At 36.7% G+C, this 19,715-nt stretch overlaps 1 protein-coding gene across 9 annotated transcripts in view; it reads right to left on the reverse strand.

Moving 5' to 3' along the window:
* Nucleotides 1-234: 234 nt before the first annotated feature.
* Nucleotides 235-19,715, reverse strand: part of CASK (calcium/calmodulin dependent serine protein kinase) — a 214,501-nt gene continuing 195,020 nt past the window's right edge. For 7 of the 9 annotated variants that reach the window (XM_084505702.1, XM_084505699.1, XM_084505705.1 and 4 more), the window contains 6 exons: nt 19,106-19,221; nt 14,268-14,348; nt 14,099-14,179; nt 10,920-11,122; nt 7,814-7,897; nt 235-1,627 (listed from right to left, as the gene is read on the reverse strand). In XM_084505702.1, coding sequence (XP_084361828.1) covers nt 1,451-1,627; nt 7,814-7,897; nt 10,920-11,122; nt 14,099-14,179; nt 14,268-14,348; nt 19,106-19,221 — 742 coding nt within the window. In that variant the 3' untranslated portion in view covers nt 235-1,450. The remainder of the gene's footprint in view (nt 1,628-7,813; nt 7,898-10,919; nt 11,123-14,098; nt 14,180-14,267; nt 14,349-19,105; nt 19,222-19,715) is intronic. The other 2 variants (XM_084505700.1, XM_084505704.1) reach the window with 1 other exon arrangement.

Consider the following 19,715-nt stretch of genomic DNA (forward strand, 5'->3'; position numbering starts at 1 on the left):
AAAAAAACGTAAACCATCTGGTCCAGTAAGGGCATGGTAAGAAGGGTAACAAAACAAAGTTAGCACATTTAATTAATTTTTCTTACTTGGCACTGCACTGATTCTAAGCTGTCCCTGTGCTCCTGCACCAGGGCCTTCACTTAACAGACTTCAAGAAACCTTTTCTTGCTGCAAGAGTCACTGATTTGTTCTTGGAACTCCCTGCGATGAAATGAAGGACCCAAAAGCATTCAGTTGTTGAACACATAAAAGGAAGTATATTTAAAATAAAAAAAATTGGTCAGACTGTAGAGTCAATTACCATTTTAAAGGAATTTACAGGGCTGTTGTAGATGAGTCTTTTGGAATAGTCAGTTTATCGCAATGCCTAAACTGGTTTCTTCATTGCACAGTATTTTCTTTTTAAAATGTGTGCATTTTTAAACAATTACATACATATTAAAAATCAGCATTTCTTTGCTTAAACTTAATTAAAACGTTAATACTCTCAGACAACACAGATCTGAAATGGTGAAACCAGTAATTGCCCCCTCCCACCTTACAACAAATTAAATTGAGACAAAATTACAAACACATTTCACTACATGATTATTATTAATAAAAATCAGTTTTTTTCTTTTTTATAAAGTTGCCCAAAATGCAAGGGATGTGCATAGGTTTACAACTTAGTCAGAATAATATTTTACTTTATTCCCTTGGGTACGTTTTCCCATGAACGGAATGTACTTTGCTGTAGATTACAGTTTTTTTCAACACAGATACACCAACGGCATGAACGCTTGCGACTGTCCACATGCATTAAGAGTCAAGACCCAATTTCAAATTTCTAAAAGTTTTACAGAGTTCTTCAAAGAGACAGTATCACATTATCTGGATGTTACACAAAAGTACTTGAAAATACTATCCTAAAAAAAAGCGAAGAAAGGCCTTTAAAATTTATGAATTTGTTTTGTAACCACTAGACTAATTATTTCAAATAAATAAAGGAAAGCAAAGTATTCCAATCCATAAAATCAGACTCTAAAAAGAATGTAGTGTTCCACCCCCAAGTTAAGGTAACAGAATCATATTATTATTACTATTAAAATAGATTATAGAAAGCAGCATCTATTTTGTGCAGTTTTTAGGGGCCCTTGAAATAAAAAGCTATGATTTCAAAAAATATAACATTCCAAAGGACTGAATAATACATATATTTAAAGATACACTTTATTAAAGTTTAGGAGAAATGATTAAAAAAAGATACTGTCTCTTTAAATTAGTGTTTAATTTTTTTTTCCCTCCTCCTATCTATTAGGACATGACAATAATTATAAATTTAGGTCACACTACATCTAGGTAGTCTCTAGGGGGCCAAGACCTGTTGACACAAGGTCGGTAACGTAGAGGTTTTCCATGTATGAGGTGGTTCCCAGTAATGACAGGCTTTTTCAATTCTCTCATGAGCGGCCTAATAGACCCAGGAGACCGGCACCCACTGCGACGCTGTACAGACGAGCTCAATGGCTTCCTCCAGGTGCCTGATTGTTTCATCGATTTCGTTGTTGATAATTGTTAGGTCAAAGTAGTGTGCATACGTTCTCTGCAAGATTTCAGACTCCTTTTGCAGGCGCTGAAGAGATTCATCCTATTCGGTGATCAGAAAAGGAAACAGGAGAGCTAAGTCAGATCCCTTCCTATTCTTGTACAATACCTTTCTAGCTATTGCTTACAGGGAAGAAAACAGGCAAAAAAGCAGTAGGTTGGCATGGGTGGTTTAGAACCCATACGTAATTCTTTGAAAATTACAAGGAAGAAATTGTATGTTTTCTGTCTTAAAGTTGACATTCAAACACCAGTTATTTTTTGAAGTTACTTGACACGAAACACATACTTAGACTTAAAAAGGCAAGGCGGAGGATGAAAGCCTATAAAAGCAGCACAGACATGGAGCAAAAGAGACCACATATGAGTAAAACATATGAAGCGCACAAATACGAGCTACTTGGCCTACGTCCAGGTAAGAACACAAGAAACAGAATAGGGTGTATTGTCAAGTATCAGCTGTTCCCAGTTTTGGTAATGTTTTACTGTTCAACATCAGTCTTCTGGGTTTACTTCCTTTAACCATCGCTTACTGATGAGGAAGTTCTCACTCCGCGTTGCACCGCACTTCCCATTTCAGAGTACATCACTTCTAGCATCTCTCAGTGTGCTGTGCTGAAGACCCAATCCCGCAGTCTGAGCTTGAGAAGGGTCAGCTACTGAGGGCTTGGTACTACAGCTTTGTGTCCATTCCTTACAGGATCCCGTTTTGGGGGTGTACTGCCTAATTCTTTGTAGCTTGTGATGCTACTGCAGTGGGCTTTGTCAGTGGGACTTGCGTTTCTGAGAGAGAGAGAGCTTGCAAAAGGCTTGTCTCTATGGTCCTGGAGTAGTTGTGAGTTACAAGCCTGAATTTCCTTCCTGCAAATTCCCTTAGAAATTCAAAGAATCATTTTGTGTTTTCAGGAACTTTGAAATAGCCACAGTGATTGGTTCCTTCCCTCTCTGTGTGTTTGGGGTGGATATAGGGCTAAATAGGAGTTGGACTTCAAGATCCTTATGGGTCCCTTCCAACCCGGGATATTCTGTGATTCTAAATCACATATGAACCAGCAGAGACTCCTGCTGCTCTAGTATCTATAGGGTCATCCTCCTTGTTCACACAGTTGTAGGCTGTAGGAAGTACAGAAACAGCTCCTATAGCTGGTTTTACAAGAAATTATTTTGGGAACAGAATTATTTCTGTCTAATAAGAGATCTTCCTCCCACCCCCTTCCTCCTCATTTATTTATTTATTTATTTTTTCCCCCAAGTGTTCTGTTTAGACTTCCGAAGCACTTCTAGCTGCAGTGACACGCTGATGTGAAATGGTGGCTTTCAGGTCCTCTGGAGGGAATAACCTGTGCTGAGGCAGTTCTCCTTCCCTACAGCCATGAAACCAACCGCTTCCGGAGGGGACGTTCTCAACCCAAGTTACAGTTCTGCTTCTTCCTGGAGCTGTAGCCCCAGATGGGGAGGGAATGAGACCTCCACTTGATAATCACTGAAAATCTCATTCAAGGTCAGACAAATGCTTCTCCCGTGCACCTTTGCATAGGGCATGCTGCTTTTACGGACCAACACATGTCTACAGAGATGCCTGGCACTTCTATAGAATAGCGTGTGAAAAAATTAATTTACTCCAATGTCAAACTGATCAACACAGATAAACACTAATATTTTTTGTGGAACACTTCATATGGCCCAGTGTCTTTAAGCCAAAAACCTAGCTAAATAGTTATCTGTCAAACTTTCAGAGATTTTGAAAGAAGACATCAGTTTACGTCAGCTGAGGATCTAATCTTTTCTGTTTAAATTAAACTATCATACTTGTCAAGTAGACATCCTACCTGTCAAGCAGAATATTTTCAATGCTTTAATCTGATCTAATTAAGATCAATTTTATATTTAAGGCCAGTCTTAGCAAAATCATACTGTATCTTTAGATGAGTTTTAACCTCATGGCACAAGACTAATGCTAGCTGAAAAATACACACAAAACCTTAAAGCTGTTAATTCACATGTAGCTTTTTAACTGTTATTCAGGTCTCACATCAGTGTCATCTTTGCCATGTATGAGGGTGAACTTTTCTCATTGAAGTGTCTATTTTGCTGTGACTGACAGAATAAAAATCTGAAAAACGTACAGCTCATCTTAAAAAAAAAAAAAACACCACAAACGGGTAGATAAAGAAGAATGAATGAAAAAAACCCCTTCCAAATATTAATATTTACCTTGTACACACATACGTCACAAAACCAAGAGTTTTAAAAACACATTAGATTTTAATATTTTTCTGACTTAGCTTCTCCTAGGTCTAACTCTACTGGAACTGAAGTGGGTTCTGTTTGGGAATATCTGAACATCCTAGACCACTGGAAATGTAAGATGCTACTTTTTTCATACACTTTCAGGGGCAGTAAAAGGTTGGGATAGGCCATTGCAGCAACTTTCAGATAGATGCAAAGTTTCTCAAATTTGTGAGAAAAAGACAGGTTACAGTTCTTGTTCTTTGTTTTAAACTGAGGCCAAATGTTACCTGTGTTTGTGATAAAGTATCTGTTGGTACATTCAATACCGTGTCAGAGTTGGCTAGGTGTTTCTTGTGTGTCTGTATTAAAGGCCAAACTTTGTCTTTGAAACTAACACTTCCTCAGCATTTTGCTGTAAGTTCTTCTCAATTTCCTTAAAATTTCTTAATTAAATCTTGAACAGTGAAGATTGCAGAATATTCTCAAGAAGAATATTCTCCAGCAGCTGTGTTCTCAATAGTGTCAAGAAATAAGATATTTATCCATGTGTTCTAATAGCTGAAGACAGACAAATGCATGACTTCATTCATTTCATATTTGGGAGCAAAACATGTCTCTTCTTCTTCCTCAGCTCTCATGTAACAGGTATTCTATGTAGGTCTAGTTGCAGTGTGTCCATTATGTGGAACAGACTTCTCTTTCCTATACTAGCATTCATAGTCTCTTTTTCTAATCTTATTTCAATCTCCACCAAACCTGAGATGGAAAGGAGTGAAAAACACCTTTCATCCATGAAATCTCTCCCACATGCATAATGGCCACCGCTGATGTCTTCAGTCTCTTTCATCTCTGAGATCTCTGCGGGCTTTTTTTTTTTTCCTTAAAGTACATAGGCCAATAGCTGCCACTTGTGACAGTCAAAGCACAGACTAACAAATTACTAGTATTTCTTTTTGAGGCTACGAACAACTTAAAAAGATACCAATCAGGCCTTTGCCAATTTTGTTCCAAGAGGAAAAAAAATCTCAATTTAAACAGCTGGTGGACTGCAAGCATCTTAAGAAAAATTCCTTTTAGTCTTTCCCTGTATAAAAGGAGGAAACATAGCTATAAGGGAGAAAGAAGTTACACATTGCTCAGTGAAGATTTAGATCTACAAAATAGCGCCTGTCAACACCTCTTTGCTGCTGAATGGGCAATGGGAGATAGAAAACACCCACAGGAGAGAGGAACTATTCCACTGTTCCCTGATATGCACTTTCCTCTCTCTGTGTTACCATACTAATAACCTGATTTAAGTTTTCTTAGGGATGAGACAGCAGGGTACACTCTTGGAGATTTCCTATATGTTTTAAATTGGTTTTGTGCTTTGTAGAACTGGTCATAGTGCACTGCTATATATTAAGTCAGGAAGTATAACATTTTGTCTCCTACCTTACTGTGTGATCCTTGTTCCTCTTCACTGTTTTTTTACTATGAAGTTCACAGGTACAGCTTTGAGTGGAAATTTTACTCTCTAGTTTCTTTTTACTAGCAAATAATCCTTACTGGTATCATAGCACCGATATCTAAAGCCTTTATTATATTAAATTTTTATTCCAGTGACAAAAAGTAATGTTGAATGGGAACAAGCAGATCTACATTCTAAAACTACTAAAATAACCAGAACTACCTTTTTCAGCCCCTAGCTGGTACTTACAGGCAATTTTCTGCACCATTTTGGCAGCTATATACAATTAGTACGAGTGCAGGAAAATGAAAAGAAAAGCAAAGATGAAATTCAAGAAAGTATAAGGGAAAAAAAGGACAGTCAATTACAAAAGTGTTCTCAAAAGACGTATGTAAAATAAACAAAGCAGGATAAGATGATAGACAGGGACAATCATTATGCATATGAAGCTTTCAAAAAGTAAGAACGAATGGGGAAATACGAAACACATACTTTAGAAATCTTGTTTGCTGCCTTACAGGCTGGTAATACACAGACATAACTTGCATATCTCTCTTCACACAGCAGAGTAAATTTTGGAAAATATGACTGTATTCGGGTAAGTTCTGTTGCTGCTACTACTATTTCCTGCCTCTCTTTAAGTTTAATTGGTTCATTAATTAGGTTGTTTTTTCAAGTGTGGCCCCAGTTCACCAGCTCTGAACTGAGTGCCTGAGTGAATCCCTATGTACAGAAACACTTTGGTCACAAGAACTTAAAATAAAGACAGTCTTACAGTATGAATCCAAATATTTAGAATGTAGTATCTTGCTTCTATTAATATTTATTTGCCATGAACACATATTTCCCCACCACTACTATAAAAGGTGCATTTCTATCCTCTTCCCAGTATACCATGGAAAACCTCTTCTCCCTCATTAACTCTCCCAAATTTCTCTGTATTGTACCTTATAGCTAGTGGATGAAAAGCTATGTACCACTGGCAAATCAGTGAGGCCAAGAACAACCATTTGAGAACTGAAACATAGGTACAAAGCAACAAAACCAGGTAATTACATAATTTTACAGAATACCTGGTCTCCTTGGCATTACTGTAAGTGCAATGATTATCTGACATATCTTAAGAACTTTTTTTTCTTTTTACATGATGCTATGCCATTTGCTTGCACAAAGACAAATTCAGTGTAGAATATAAACTTTTAATGTTTTTGCAAGATCCTACTGATTTATACCATACGCCAACACCAGCAGTTAGACAAGCTAACTTCACCAGTGTTGCTGATTTTGACATCCTGAGACAGTTTATTCACTTGTGGCACTTATCAGTTATAGTATGGGTCCTTAAGACGCTGTAAAATGACAAAACTTACTGCTGCAGAAGTGAAAAGATGGGAGGGGGAAGAAGGATCTCTTCTTGGCTATATGGTTTCACTGTTTGTTCTGGTATTGGCCATTGTCAGAGCCTTTGTGAGCTGCTTGAAAACTGACAAAAATCCAATGTAGAGCTACAGTAGCTCACTGAAGGGTCTGGTAAGTGCCACGGCCCATGCATGGGCAGTACACGTCCAGAAGCAAGCTAGAGAGAACAGCAACAGTGAACTAGGAGAACGCCTCAGCTGCCAGTAAAACTGCAGCTTGAGGCTGGTATTTTTCACTCTGCTTACAATTTTAATAATCATTCAGGGTATGTGCACTTAAATACGTTTGTCTTGTTCCTTATTTTCTTGCAAGCCTCTGCAGCGATGTCGTAGTTTCTTATCTATGCTACTATAATTAAATTTCTATAGAAACATACCAGCTGTAGAGACAGGGCTTCTGACTTTATTTTTGCATTAGGAAGGCACATTTAGGAGACTTGGAACAGATTTATGGTCAAATCCAATTAATTAAATACCTTAGTGTTAGGGTTTAAAAAATGCTGAGCAGATAAAGTGTTTGTATAAATAGTATTTGTCCTGTTGTGAGCTAAATGCAGATTTGCTTGATAGCCTCTGAAATGAGTAGCACCTTGCAGAGTGGCAACTCTATGAAGTAGGAAATTTAGGGTGTGGATCTGCATGAATACTCAACTTAATTCCACAAGCAATTACCCCTTTGGTCAAAGCTTATGTCCAATTCTTAGAGATTTTTTTTTTTTTAATTAATAAGCCTATTTCTGATATATATTTGTGCATAACAAATACTACAGGATAAAGGTGGGATCACAGTGCAGTTATGCATACCCATTTCTTCAGTCGGGCCATCTGTAGTCTATCTAGTGCTATAACTCAGAATTGAGTAATTTTGCTAACTGAGAAATTTGTGCTAATGATTAGTCAAGGATTTGGAAATGTATCTGTGAGGTAGGGCAGGGAACTAAATAAAAATGCATACTTTTAGAATATGTCATGTGGGTCCTTTAACTTTAGTCAACTCAATAATGCTTCTATCCAACTGTCCTTTTGATTCTCTGCTTACAGACAAGTAAATGCTAGACTCTTATCTGCATCTCTGAATCCCATCCTTAATTTTGCCTCTCATAAGACATTAGATTGTAATATGGCATACCTCATTAATGCCTGGGGTAATCGTAGGTGCAGCAATAAAAACAACAAAAGGAGCAAACTCTGCAGTTCTCAGGACCTTCAATGCCTAGGTTAAACAAATAAAAATAAAGTCAGATACATTAGAAGAATCCCCCACCAATCAACGTGAAAAACGTTTAGTCACATAAGCAGAAAATAGGAAATTATGACTTATAATTGCTGGCATTTATTTTTCATTAATCTCGAGTCAAGACCTTAGTAATGTACACACTTTTTGTTTCATTTTGAATGTTTTGATACTCAAACTGTACATTTATCACTAAGTAAAGTGATTTTTTGAGACAATAAAATCTTCTGGATTTTCAGAGAGTTTCTTCACACAGTTTCAAGGAGTGCAGAACTGTATTTACATTTTAAGCTGGATATTTAAGACCAGGTTAAAAAAAACACAACAGTGATGCCATAAAAAGGTAAAAAAAAAACAAACTGTATTTTAGAATAAATAATAAGTAGAATATCATTCTTAGTCTGACTTGTTATACAAACCAACACTTTTTCTCATTTTCTGAATCAAATGAAAATGTGAGGCAAGATGTTTTAGTAGCAATAATAGCAAGTATAGCATTAATGCAGTAAATGCAGCACTGTGCCCTTGAACTGAATCTATGCAAAAGATGAGTGTTCTTACTAGAAAACTGGACTTCATCATCATCTACTGTGTGACACACACAGCTGCCATAAGTGAAGTTTTGTTTCAGATCCAAGCTATCAACTGAAGTATAGGATAGTAAGTAAACATACCTCAGCTCAACTCAAATATGTGGACAAGAAAGTAAGACTACTAAGGGTTGTTTTTTTCTTTTTTCTTCCTTAAAAGCAATCCATCCCTTTTTGCAACCTAAATAGGTTTTAATCTCTGCTCCTTGAAACCCATCTGTATGTATATAATATATGTCAAGCTCTTCTAAACAAAAGAGAAACCCCATATTGTCAAACTCAAGGAGACTCACAAAACTAGTAAGAAGTGGTGTAAGATAACTAACTGATAATAGGTTCATAGACAGGCTGTCCTAAAAGAGCTGAGATAGATGCATGAGGAAGCTGGTTAAGAAAGAGGCTGGCTAAACACATGCTGGAGGATGTGCAGGACAGGCAGCTGTTACCAAATGTAAATACACTCTAATCAATATTAAAATGGCTTCTGAGAATTTTAATGCTTCTGACCAAACCGAGTTTAAAAGTTTTCTCAAGAGAGCTTACTTTTAACAGCTGCTTCATTTGAACTGGCTATAAATGCTGCTTTCTCCCAGAGCAGTTAAATGTGAGATTTTATTTTCAGAACAGTACTATAGCTGTGCCAAATTTAGTCAGGTATCTTATTTCTATTATGAAGTTCTTAAAAAAATGAATTTTTTGAATCAAAGAAGAATGTAGCATTCAAATTTAAATACTTAACACCGATCACAATTTAATTTCTTCCTCCCATTTCCTTCAATCTGCTAGAATAATATAAACATCAAACCTGTCCATATTCATGTAGTTCCCCTTAACAAAATATATAAACACGTTCCTATGAACTGAAAGTCATGACTACATAGATGTTTCAAGGGAAATGTGCCAGAATTTTCCACTGAAGATTTTATATAATGAATGAACAAACTATTCTCGTTTCTTGAGAGCCTAATTTTCTATCCTGCCCTCTTCTACAAAGTATAATACCGTAACACAGAAAGGAGTTCATAAAGTAATGACACTGATCTAGTCATTGTGTAAACAGGATCGGTACCTGTAACTGACCACAAATGTTCCTGACATGGCTAGACAGTGGTATTGGAATTGAGTTAGTTAAGATCGAGACTGCTCTCCAAAACAGCATCAGAGAGAAATTTCAGAACATACTGAAACAAATTGTCATTGATTGTTTTGTTTTTTTGACTGTATTGATTGTTTGCAGATGACACCAAGCTGAGTGGTGCAGTTGATACACTAGAAGGAAGGGATGCCACCCAAAGCAACCTGGACAAGTTTGAGAAGTGGACCCATGTGAACTGAATGAGACTCAACAAGTCCAAATGCAAGGTGCTGCACCTGGGCCAGGGCGATCCTGGACACGAGTACAGACTGGGAGAAATCACTGAGAGCAGCCCTGCAGAGAAGGACTTGGGGGTTCTGGTGGATGAAAAGCTTGATATGAGCCATCAGTGTGCACTTGCAGCCCAGAAGGCCAACTGCATCCTGGGCTGCACCAACAGAGGGGTGGCCCTCAGGTCAAGGGTGGTGATTGTCCCCTTCTGCTCTGCCCTTTTGAGACTCCACCTGGAGTGCTGCATCCAGGTCTGGGGCCCCCAGCACCAGCAGGATGTTGATCTGTTAGAGTGGGACCAGAGGAGAGCCACAAAGGCTGGAGCACCTCTCCTGTGAAGAAAGGTGGAGAGAGCTGAGAATGTTCAACCTAAAGAAGAGAAGGCTTCAGGGAGATCTTATTGCAACTTTTCAGTACTTAAAGGATGATTATAAAAAGATGGTGAACAACTTCTTGCTCAATCAGATAATGACAGGATAAGGGGAATGGTTTTAAATTAGAAGAAGGGAGTTTTAGATTAGAGGTTAGGAGGAAATTCTTCACTGTAAGGGTGGTGAGGCATTGGGACAGGTTGCCCAGAGAGGCTGTGGATGCCCCATCCCTGGAGGTGTTCAAGGCTAGGTTGAATGAGGCCCTGGGCAACCTAGTGGGTGGCATCCCTTCCCATGCTAAGGGGTTGGAACAAGATGGTCTTTAAAGTCCTTTCCAACCTGAGCCATCCTATGATTCCCTAGTATGGTAATGAAAATCAATTGTTTTGATACATTTCACTGGACGTGAGGCTAAAATATTACAAATTTACACAGTAAACAGATTTTCACACTATAGTGGTTGCATACCACTATGAACAAACTAAGAATTAGATTCTGCAGTATGTTCTTCTAACCAAATGATTAGCAAAAATCTACTTCATAGATTGATACTTTGACGTTCCAGGGACTTCTGTCTGTACATATTACTGTATGCACTGCTTTACAATATTGATAAAAGTATCTGCCAATACTGTTGAAGGATTTGTGATGAGTCCCATTTTCATATAAGTTACCTGAGGTTCTACATCAAGTATTGCAATTAGTCCCTGCTCATGGATCTTTCGTATTGTTTCCAGTTTTGTCCCATACATTGCATCCTCATGGCTGCCATATTCCAAATATTCATTGTTTGATATATCCTGCATCATTTGGTCATGCGATACAAAGTAGTAATTTTTTCCATTTTCTTCATCTTTCTTTGGAGGTCGGGTTGTGTCTGAAAATTAAAAAAAAATATTTTTAATGCAAAAGAAATACTAGGCTTACATAGAACATTTTGATTGCAATTTAACAGATTATCATTTGGTGATTAAACATTGATAAACCACGTAGAACAATGAAGTGTGAGCTGGGGGGATGCAGGATGATACTGGGGGGCATGTTCGGAAAAGCAGGAGATTAAAGGATGTAGAAAAGACAAAAACCAAAAAGTTAGAGGAAGAACAGAGGGGCATAATTAACCTTTATTTGGTCAAGATTATAAGACTCTATCAGCTGCTTTTAAGAGCAATACCTTTGCTGCAGAAAAGGCAAACAGTATCCTGGGCTGCAATAGGCAAAGTATTGCCAGGAGAGGGAAGGAAGTGATCCTTCCCCTCTAACTGAGCGTTGGCAAGGCCAAACCTGGAGTGCTGGGTCCAGTTCTGGGCTCCCCAGTACAAGACAGGCATGGCCATACTGGAGAGAGTCCAGTGAAGGGGCACTAAGGAACTGAATCATCTCTTCTGTAAGGGAAGGCTGAAAGACCTGGGCTTGTTCAGCCTGGAGAAGAGAAGGCTTGGGAGTTCTCATCAGTGAGCTCAGATATCAAAGGAGAAGGTGTAAAAAGACAGAGCCAGCCTCTTTCCAGTGGTGCACAGTGACAGAACAAGAGGCAATGGGCATAAACTGGAACACAAGAGGGCTCTGTCTGAACATCACGAAGCACTTCTTTACTGTGTGGGTGACAAGAGTAGTGGCACAGGTTGCCTAAAGTGGTTGTGGAGTCTCTCTCCTTGGAGATCCTTCAAAAGCCATCTGGACATGGTTTTGGGCAGCCTCCCTGGGCTGTCCCTGCTTGATCAGAGGGTTGGAGCAGGTGACCTCCAGATATAGAGACCTCAAACATTCTGTGATTGTGTAGGCCATCTGCTCCTCTTTTCCCCACAGGCACACTTACAGGCATTTGCCTCTCCTAATATTCTCTGACAAAGTGATTTCCTTTCATATTTTTCCACTGTCACATTTATGCTGGTGACACCACATTTGAAACACCACATCTCTTCACAATCTAATCTCATATGACTCAACAGCCTTATCATAATTTCAGCCAACGTGTTAAAAAATTGAACTAATGTTCCATTATTGAATACGTCTATTACTATTTTATGGATTAGATAGCAATGTTAGTGTAATTGAAGATAAAATTTCTATAGAAACATTAGTATTATAGATCACAGTTATTTTAAGGAATTCAAGAACAATGGATTATAGAAAACCTATAATATCACTTTAATACTCAATGCTGTCATAGGTCTACTGGAATTACTGTACTCTCCTAAATTTCCCCCCAAATACTCTTCTTTTGTAAAAACATTTCTGTATTTTTTTTTCACTTATGTGGTTTTCTTCTTCTGAATGTGAATTCTTAAGTCTTAAAAGTAGGTGAGAGCCTGACTGCTTGTGGTCAAGAGACAAAAGCTGCAAATGTATTGCTTCTGCAAACCTATGTGGTAAGAAACCTGGCCTACTAATCCATTTAATTAACTACCACTGTGTGTGACATAACCTTTTGACCTTTAAGATCAAGTTTTCAGTAGCTAGATCATAAAGCATGACACGAAACTCTACACCCAACTTGAAGCCTGTCTTAGAAGCTACCTATGCTCACCATGATTTTTTTTGAAAGAATAGAGAAAATGAAGTAAAAATTCATCTCTGAGAGTTTGAGAGAATAATTCCAATTACCTAGAGTCAGCTGAAATATAGGTCAGGTTTCCCTAATACTTAAAGTGTGTGGTACATTTCACATGATTTATTTCAGATACCTAAAATAAGGGATTACCTTAGGTCCCTAAACACCAGAATAAAATACTATATTAAATGTCCTAAATCTACCTTAAATTAGATACATCTATATAGTCTGATCAGATATGACACATGAGTTAATGGAGACCCCTGTTCCTCTGGAGTAGGGCTGCAGGTTAAACGATGTCTAAAACACGTATCTAAACATAATACTGATGCTTAAGCACCTAAAATGCATCCTGAGTCCTGGTCTAGCCTTTTCAGTTTTCTTATATAATCAGGGATGCAATTTACATGCTTCCACAAAGCAGGAACCTAATGCAAACAATCTAAGGTATGGTCTTCATGGTATAGGTAAGAAAATAACTAGTTCAGCTTCTACCTTGCCAGGGCAATACACTTATTACTTTAGTTCTTTGTAATGGAGAATATATCTCCTGGGTTCTTACAGTTTCTATGGTTTCTGAAGTCAGCCTGAAACAGACTGGACAGATTTAGCTGATGGGTGGTTTTGTTTCAGAATGCCTATGCTTGAGGAAAAAAGGTGCATCTCCAACAAACCATGCAGTAGGATATGCAGTTCCTGCCATGGTACTGGTGGACATTGCTGTTAAGGGAAAACATCCCTATTGTCTCTTGGCAACAACCCATTTGGTGAGCTGTTAAGTTAATTACATTTTATTTTTCTTACTGTCATCTCTGGAAATTTCAGAATTATTTTAATATACTACCAGTCCTCAAGGCTAGGCTGTGAAAAGTAATTAAAGATAGATAAGGTAGACACTAAAAATTTCCTCTAAATCTAGTTTATTTTTCTTCTCATGGGAATTATACAGTTTTTAATCTCATGGTTATTTCAGCCTTAAATAAGCTGTTAATGTAAAATTAGCACAGAAAAATGTAAAATGTTTTAGTCTTCCTTCTAAGTTAGCAAATGTTCTGGGTAGAGAAAAGTAGACTTAAGTGTTATGAATGCTAAGAAACATTCAGTGTAGAAGTGGTATTACTTACTACCTCTCCCCCTGACAAAACAAAACAAGAAAAATATCCAATCTTATCACAGTTCATCCATCTTTAACAGAAGATTAATCTCAGTAGAAATGAACATATGTATGATGTACTACAATGGGTACATGACAAGGACGCTACGTATAATTTTTGCATAACATTGAACATTGCTACTTACGAGGAATGGGGTAAGCAAATCTGTCCGGGTGTTTTGTGATGAGTGTGTTTTTTATGTGTCGTCTTCCAACACCATGTGCACCTAATCCACAACACAAAAATTAATTATACATTTTCTACCATAACGGGTTCAAAACTATGCTGTTATATTCAGAATAATTCAAAATTACCTAGTAAGACTAGTGTTTTCCTTTTGAATGCTGGCAGTTTTACTACTTCTTCATATGTGACGAGATCTAATTGATCAAACACTAAAACAGAAAAGAGACCCCCAGAGGGATAAGAAAAAAAGGCATATTAAGGGTGATAACTAATTGTGCTACAAATGATCATTTTAGCAAGTGTTAGATTTACAATACAAAGTAATGTGTTATGGAAAATAAAACAATTTCATTACGCAATTTTAAGAAAAGTGTTCATTAAAAAAACTGTTAAAAAGCAATAACACAGCTACTGAAATGCTCAGCAAAATTTGCATGTCCTTTCATGCAGTATTCAGCAGACCACAAAAATCAGCTAAAATGGCATGCCATTCATGTTTGCATTCCTAAGAAATAGCAATACTAAAGAAAAATCTGTAGACAGTGACCAACATGAATAACAATATGAGAACATCTATTTACACTAAGGATAGGGATATTTTCATAATCATGTTTAACAAGAACTTTGAGAAATGCATAGAAAATACAGTTAATTCTTTGTGGTATTTCTTCAAAACAGCGACCACATTAATTGTAATTAGAGTTCTCTTTAAACAGACGTGCTAGTTAAACTGACATGCTTTTAAAACTTGTGACAGAATGAAAAATCTTAACAAAAAGTGATGGCATTACATAAAAGAACCTCCACCATATTTAGGGAAAAATTGTAAAAGTATTATTTCAGAAAAAAATTCAACTGCAGTGAATGAATTTCATCTGCCTATCAATCTATTGTCAATTGCCAAGGTTTATAATGATTGACAAATCAAGTTTTGTTCATTAAAAACAACTTCTTACTCTGCCCAATAACACAACATTTGTGCCTGTTTTTGAAGAATTCTAATGAATAAACCAGGAGACAGCTAAGTGTATTTATAAAGATTACAGCAATGAGCAACTGTGAACAGAATAACTACCAAGAGTCTTCAGTTCTGTATTTGTGCATGCTGTGAAAAGAAGGGAGGACAGATTGCATCTGAGCTATGACATTTGTGAGTGTTTCCAAGTCCTAAGGTGGTGTATTCACCTGAACAATATCCTGTCCGTCTTTTAAGGAAGAATCTAGATATATGGAATATCTCTTCACTCCCTGTCCCAAACCCCTTAGGTAAGAAGGCAAGGGCAGGGGCTTTAGTTCGCTTGCTCCAGAAGTTGCCAACCACCAAGAGCAGGTGACATTCAGACTTGGGCCTACCAAAAAGCACATGCTCTTTGTACTAAAGTCCCAGTCAAAGCAGCAAAGGGTTTACTTAATATATTTCTTGTTATAGGGCAGATTTTAAAATTCAATGGCAGTGTTTTTACCCCATAGAAAAAGTACAACTAATTTAATTTGGTCAAACTACAAATTAGTCAACTGACCTACTCAACTTTTTAAGGCCTATGAAAAGATTTGGATTTGAAAACTTCCTAAGTCCATTTAAAGCATTTTGAATTTTATCATGAAGAAAAATCTCTTTCAACCTTTCCCCAAATATTACAGGGTAATACAAGCAAGAAGTTAGTAATATTCTTTTCCACAATCCTACAAACACGTAATTCTTCATTTTTACAACTTTGCATAATTTAAATGAACTATTATTTCATTTCATAGCAGGAATATCTAAAGATCTACAACATGTTAAACAGTTTTACCATTCTAACCATTGTAGTATTACCACTCTGAAGATGTACCGGGGAAAATATCTTTCCCCATTAAAAATAAGAATAAAAAAAAAAAGTCCTTTATTTTCTTCTTGAACAAAACCACATTATGTTAGATACATACACAATGGGAGTGACCAACAAAAATGATACATATTAATGCCTTCATCACAAATTAGTAGCATGGAGAAGATATGTCTCAGTCTACATGGAATTACCTAATGATTGTAGGGTTTTCAAACACAAAAGGGTAATGATTATTTTTTAAATATACACAAGATATGAGGAATACAGGACACATTTAAAGACTGAACTTTTAATGCTTCTGTGTTACTAGCTAATAAAGAAAAGGAGTTCTTGAAAGGAAACAGTAAGAAGCAAATAAAGAGGCATTGTCACTTGACAGGTTACTTACATGCACAGAGGCCATTGGGAGTAAGACAGCATGAAAAATGTACAGGGGTCATTGAGATATGGCTTGTAATATATTAGTAAAATAAAAAGTATATGCACAAAATAAACTTTACCATGCAATAGTCTAAACACAAGGCAAATAAATCACATTAAGAAATGATAAACATAGTTTATAAAAGCTTGGCAATTTTCTACATTATGCATAATATGAAGCACAGTTCTAGCGTTCTGAAGAGTGTTCTCTTATGGAGTCCTGCATCAAAATTTCAGTAAAACAAATTAAAAAAAAAAAAAGTTATCACTGCAGCATATCTCTAGAGCATTTATATACATGTCAGTGAACCTAATACTCAAAAAAACTTTTTTTTCCTGTGGGCTTTAGTTTCAAATAGACTTCACTATGATAAGATGTATGACTGTGAAGATGTCTCTTGAAGGACAAAATATTTTAATATGAAGTACGGAGGAAAGAAAAGTGTGATGGCCAATTTTTCTTGCAAAGGAGAATATCTTTGCTTTTATTTATAAAAAGTAATGGAAATATTCTCCTTTTGACTTCATAAACTATGTCTGATTGGCAGAATAATCAAATTTCTAGTTCCAGTAATATCCCAACATACTACAACAAAATCTTAGCTCTCCTAAGTTATTAGCTAGACCCATGCACTGATCTTAGTTGACTCTGAATTGCTTTAGTAGCTCATTTCCCAGCAACCCTGTTCAGTCTGTTCCCTGAGATAGAAGTAATAGAAAAGTCCAAATAGATTGCATAGTGCTAAATGATTTAACTTTATACTAAACTATAAGAGAAATAAACTCTACTTTCTTCTACGAGCCAGATTATGACATCTGGATCAGACTTCTCACTTCCAAATTCATTATACTTATTTTGGATAGAACAGATGTTTTTAATTCTGAGACAGACACACTAGAAACCTGCAAAAAGCAGTGTTGTAATATTCCTGATTAACAACACCATTCGTTATACAGTATTTTATAGAAGGAAAATTCAGTACTATCTTAGTTAAACTTAACAAATACATAATAGCATCACAGCATTTCAGCGAACCTCTTAATATCCTACATTTTTCTTCATTCCCTGGACTATTACTGGCATCACCTTTATTACCTGAAGGACACCATGATCAATACACATTTCTGAGAGAAATACTGATTCCAGTTTGTGCTTTTGTTAAATGTTTGACTTCTTAGGGGGAAGGGGAAGTGTCAGATTATATTTTGAAAAGAATAATTTTATATGTTAATATTTCTAATTTTTGGTAAACCTTGTACTTTGATGACAAATGTCTACAAGTATTGGCAGTGGCAAGCACTAAGGCGGTCAAATCGTGCAACCAAAGCGCTGTCAACCTTCTCCAAAATGTCCCCCCTAAATCAAGACGGGGAAGTTTAGGTTACCTTTCTTTGACAGGGATTTGATTGATACAAGGTATTCAGGAGCAAAACTAGCTCATTGCATTGTCTGCTTCTTCCCTGACCATCCTCTTTGCTTTCCTTATTCCTCTGTAGTGTGCCATGCTTAGTCACACTGACATTATTAACTATGTAGCTGCGCTGTGAACCATACGAAGAAATTTATCTGTCCTGAAGAAAAAAAGTGTTTTTTGTTGGGTTGTTCTTCAGTTAGTCCTGTTGACAGCACAGCCATGCAAAGTTATACTGGCGCAACTGAAGGGAGTAGCATGCTGTGAAAATGTATGCTGGGCGCAATTAGTAATACTTTAAAGCCGATATTCTCAAAAAGTTCAAGTGGCAAAATCTAGTTTATTCTCAACAGTTTTTATTAAGGTCATAATTAGTAAAATGTGGTTTAGTGTTACTGCAGTGAAGTGGAAGCATTAGAACAATTGAATGGCAAACCAGCAAAAGAAAGGAAACAAGTTAAAGCTTTCATTTAGAGAAAATACAATACAATACAGGTTTCAGGCTAACAAGTAACTTTGTATTTAACTGTGAACATCTTAAATATGGCTGTGAGTTAAGGAGTACAAATGATAATTACTGTTCCTTGACTTTCTTAGACTTTATTTTCAAATGGCTTTTAACTTAACGCAGGTTCTGTAGTACTGATGTATTATGAACTGTGATACTCCACAAAGATTGTACAGATAAAGAGAAATGCAAAATATAGACTTGTATTACTTTCAAAACAAATCAGTTTTTCATCAGTCTAGATAGAAATCCAAATCTCAGGATTCAGGCAGAAATCACTGCAAAGAGAAAAACTTCCACAGTTTGTTCAGTTTGGTAGCTGTAAAATAACAGGCTGACTACACTGTGGTTCCTATTACGATTGCAGCTATAAAGATTTTTTTTTTTTAAAAGGCACCTTCATCATGTTTTTACATATATAATCTATAACCGTAGACACATACTAACAAGAATGCTACTGAACAGTCTTCTGCATTGGACAGTCCAGTACCAGACTGTAAAATTGATATCCTGTTGGTTTCTAGTGCTTTTTTAAATATAACATCCAAGATGATGTAAGTCCATACTAGGATATATTATGATACATTTGTTTTGTTGCAGCTTGCTTCTAACTGATTCAGCTGTATGTTAAACAGCAATGAACAAGCAGAGTGTTGTTGGCATAACAAAAACTTTATTTGTATTTTTGTAAGTGACTGTTTAGGTTAAAATAACAGTGCCAGCTAAACTATTAATGGAAAGGTTTAGATTGTAAAGATTTTAACCTCTTAAAGATACTTGCATTTTTTTTTTCATACCTGCATTGTGCTTTGCCAAATATTTGTCTTTGTACTGCTTTTTTTTCTTTCCAAACCAAGTACAGCTGGCCTGTTGCTCCTGTTTGGTCTTCTCCATGGCAATACAAGCAACTCGCCTGGCATATGCAGTAGAAAGAAAAATTGTTGTAATAACTGTATTTTTAAAAAGCCATGCATGATGAATTAGAAAAATAAGATTGTTTAATAGCACAAGAGTACAGTAATGCTTTTCCAAACTTTTATTTTTAATGACTTAAACGCACTTATATACTAATATGTTTTGATATACAGAATGTTCTTACTGGTAGATCATTAAAGCTCACAGATCAAGGGAGCATGGGAGGGAAGGTAGCTACTGAAATGGTTGTAGACCACTGCAGCAGACTAGACTGGAAGAGCAAAGTCTAGAAAGGCCACTATGGTCTAAAGTTCAGGGAAAATCTTCTTGTGTTGGGGAAATGTCTTGAGGATGACCTTTAGGATGAAGTACTGCATGTGTTCCTACTCTAGTGTATACTAGTGTCTTCCATATGTCAGGGCTTGCAAGGGAGCTCTCGAGATTCAGTGAAATGGCTGTCTGCCTCTGTTTCTCTTCTACCAAAATTTCCCT

This window comes from Aythya ferina (genome assembly GCF_964211825.1).
Source record: "Aythya ferina genome assembly, chromosome: 1".
Taxonomy (NCBI): domain Eukaryota; kingdom Metazoa; phylum Chordata; class Aves; order Anseriformes; family Anatidae; genus Aythya; species Aythya ferina.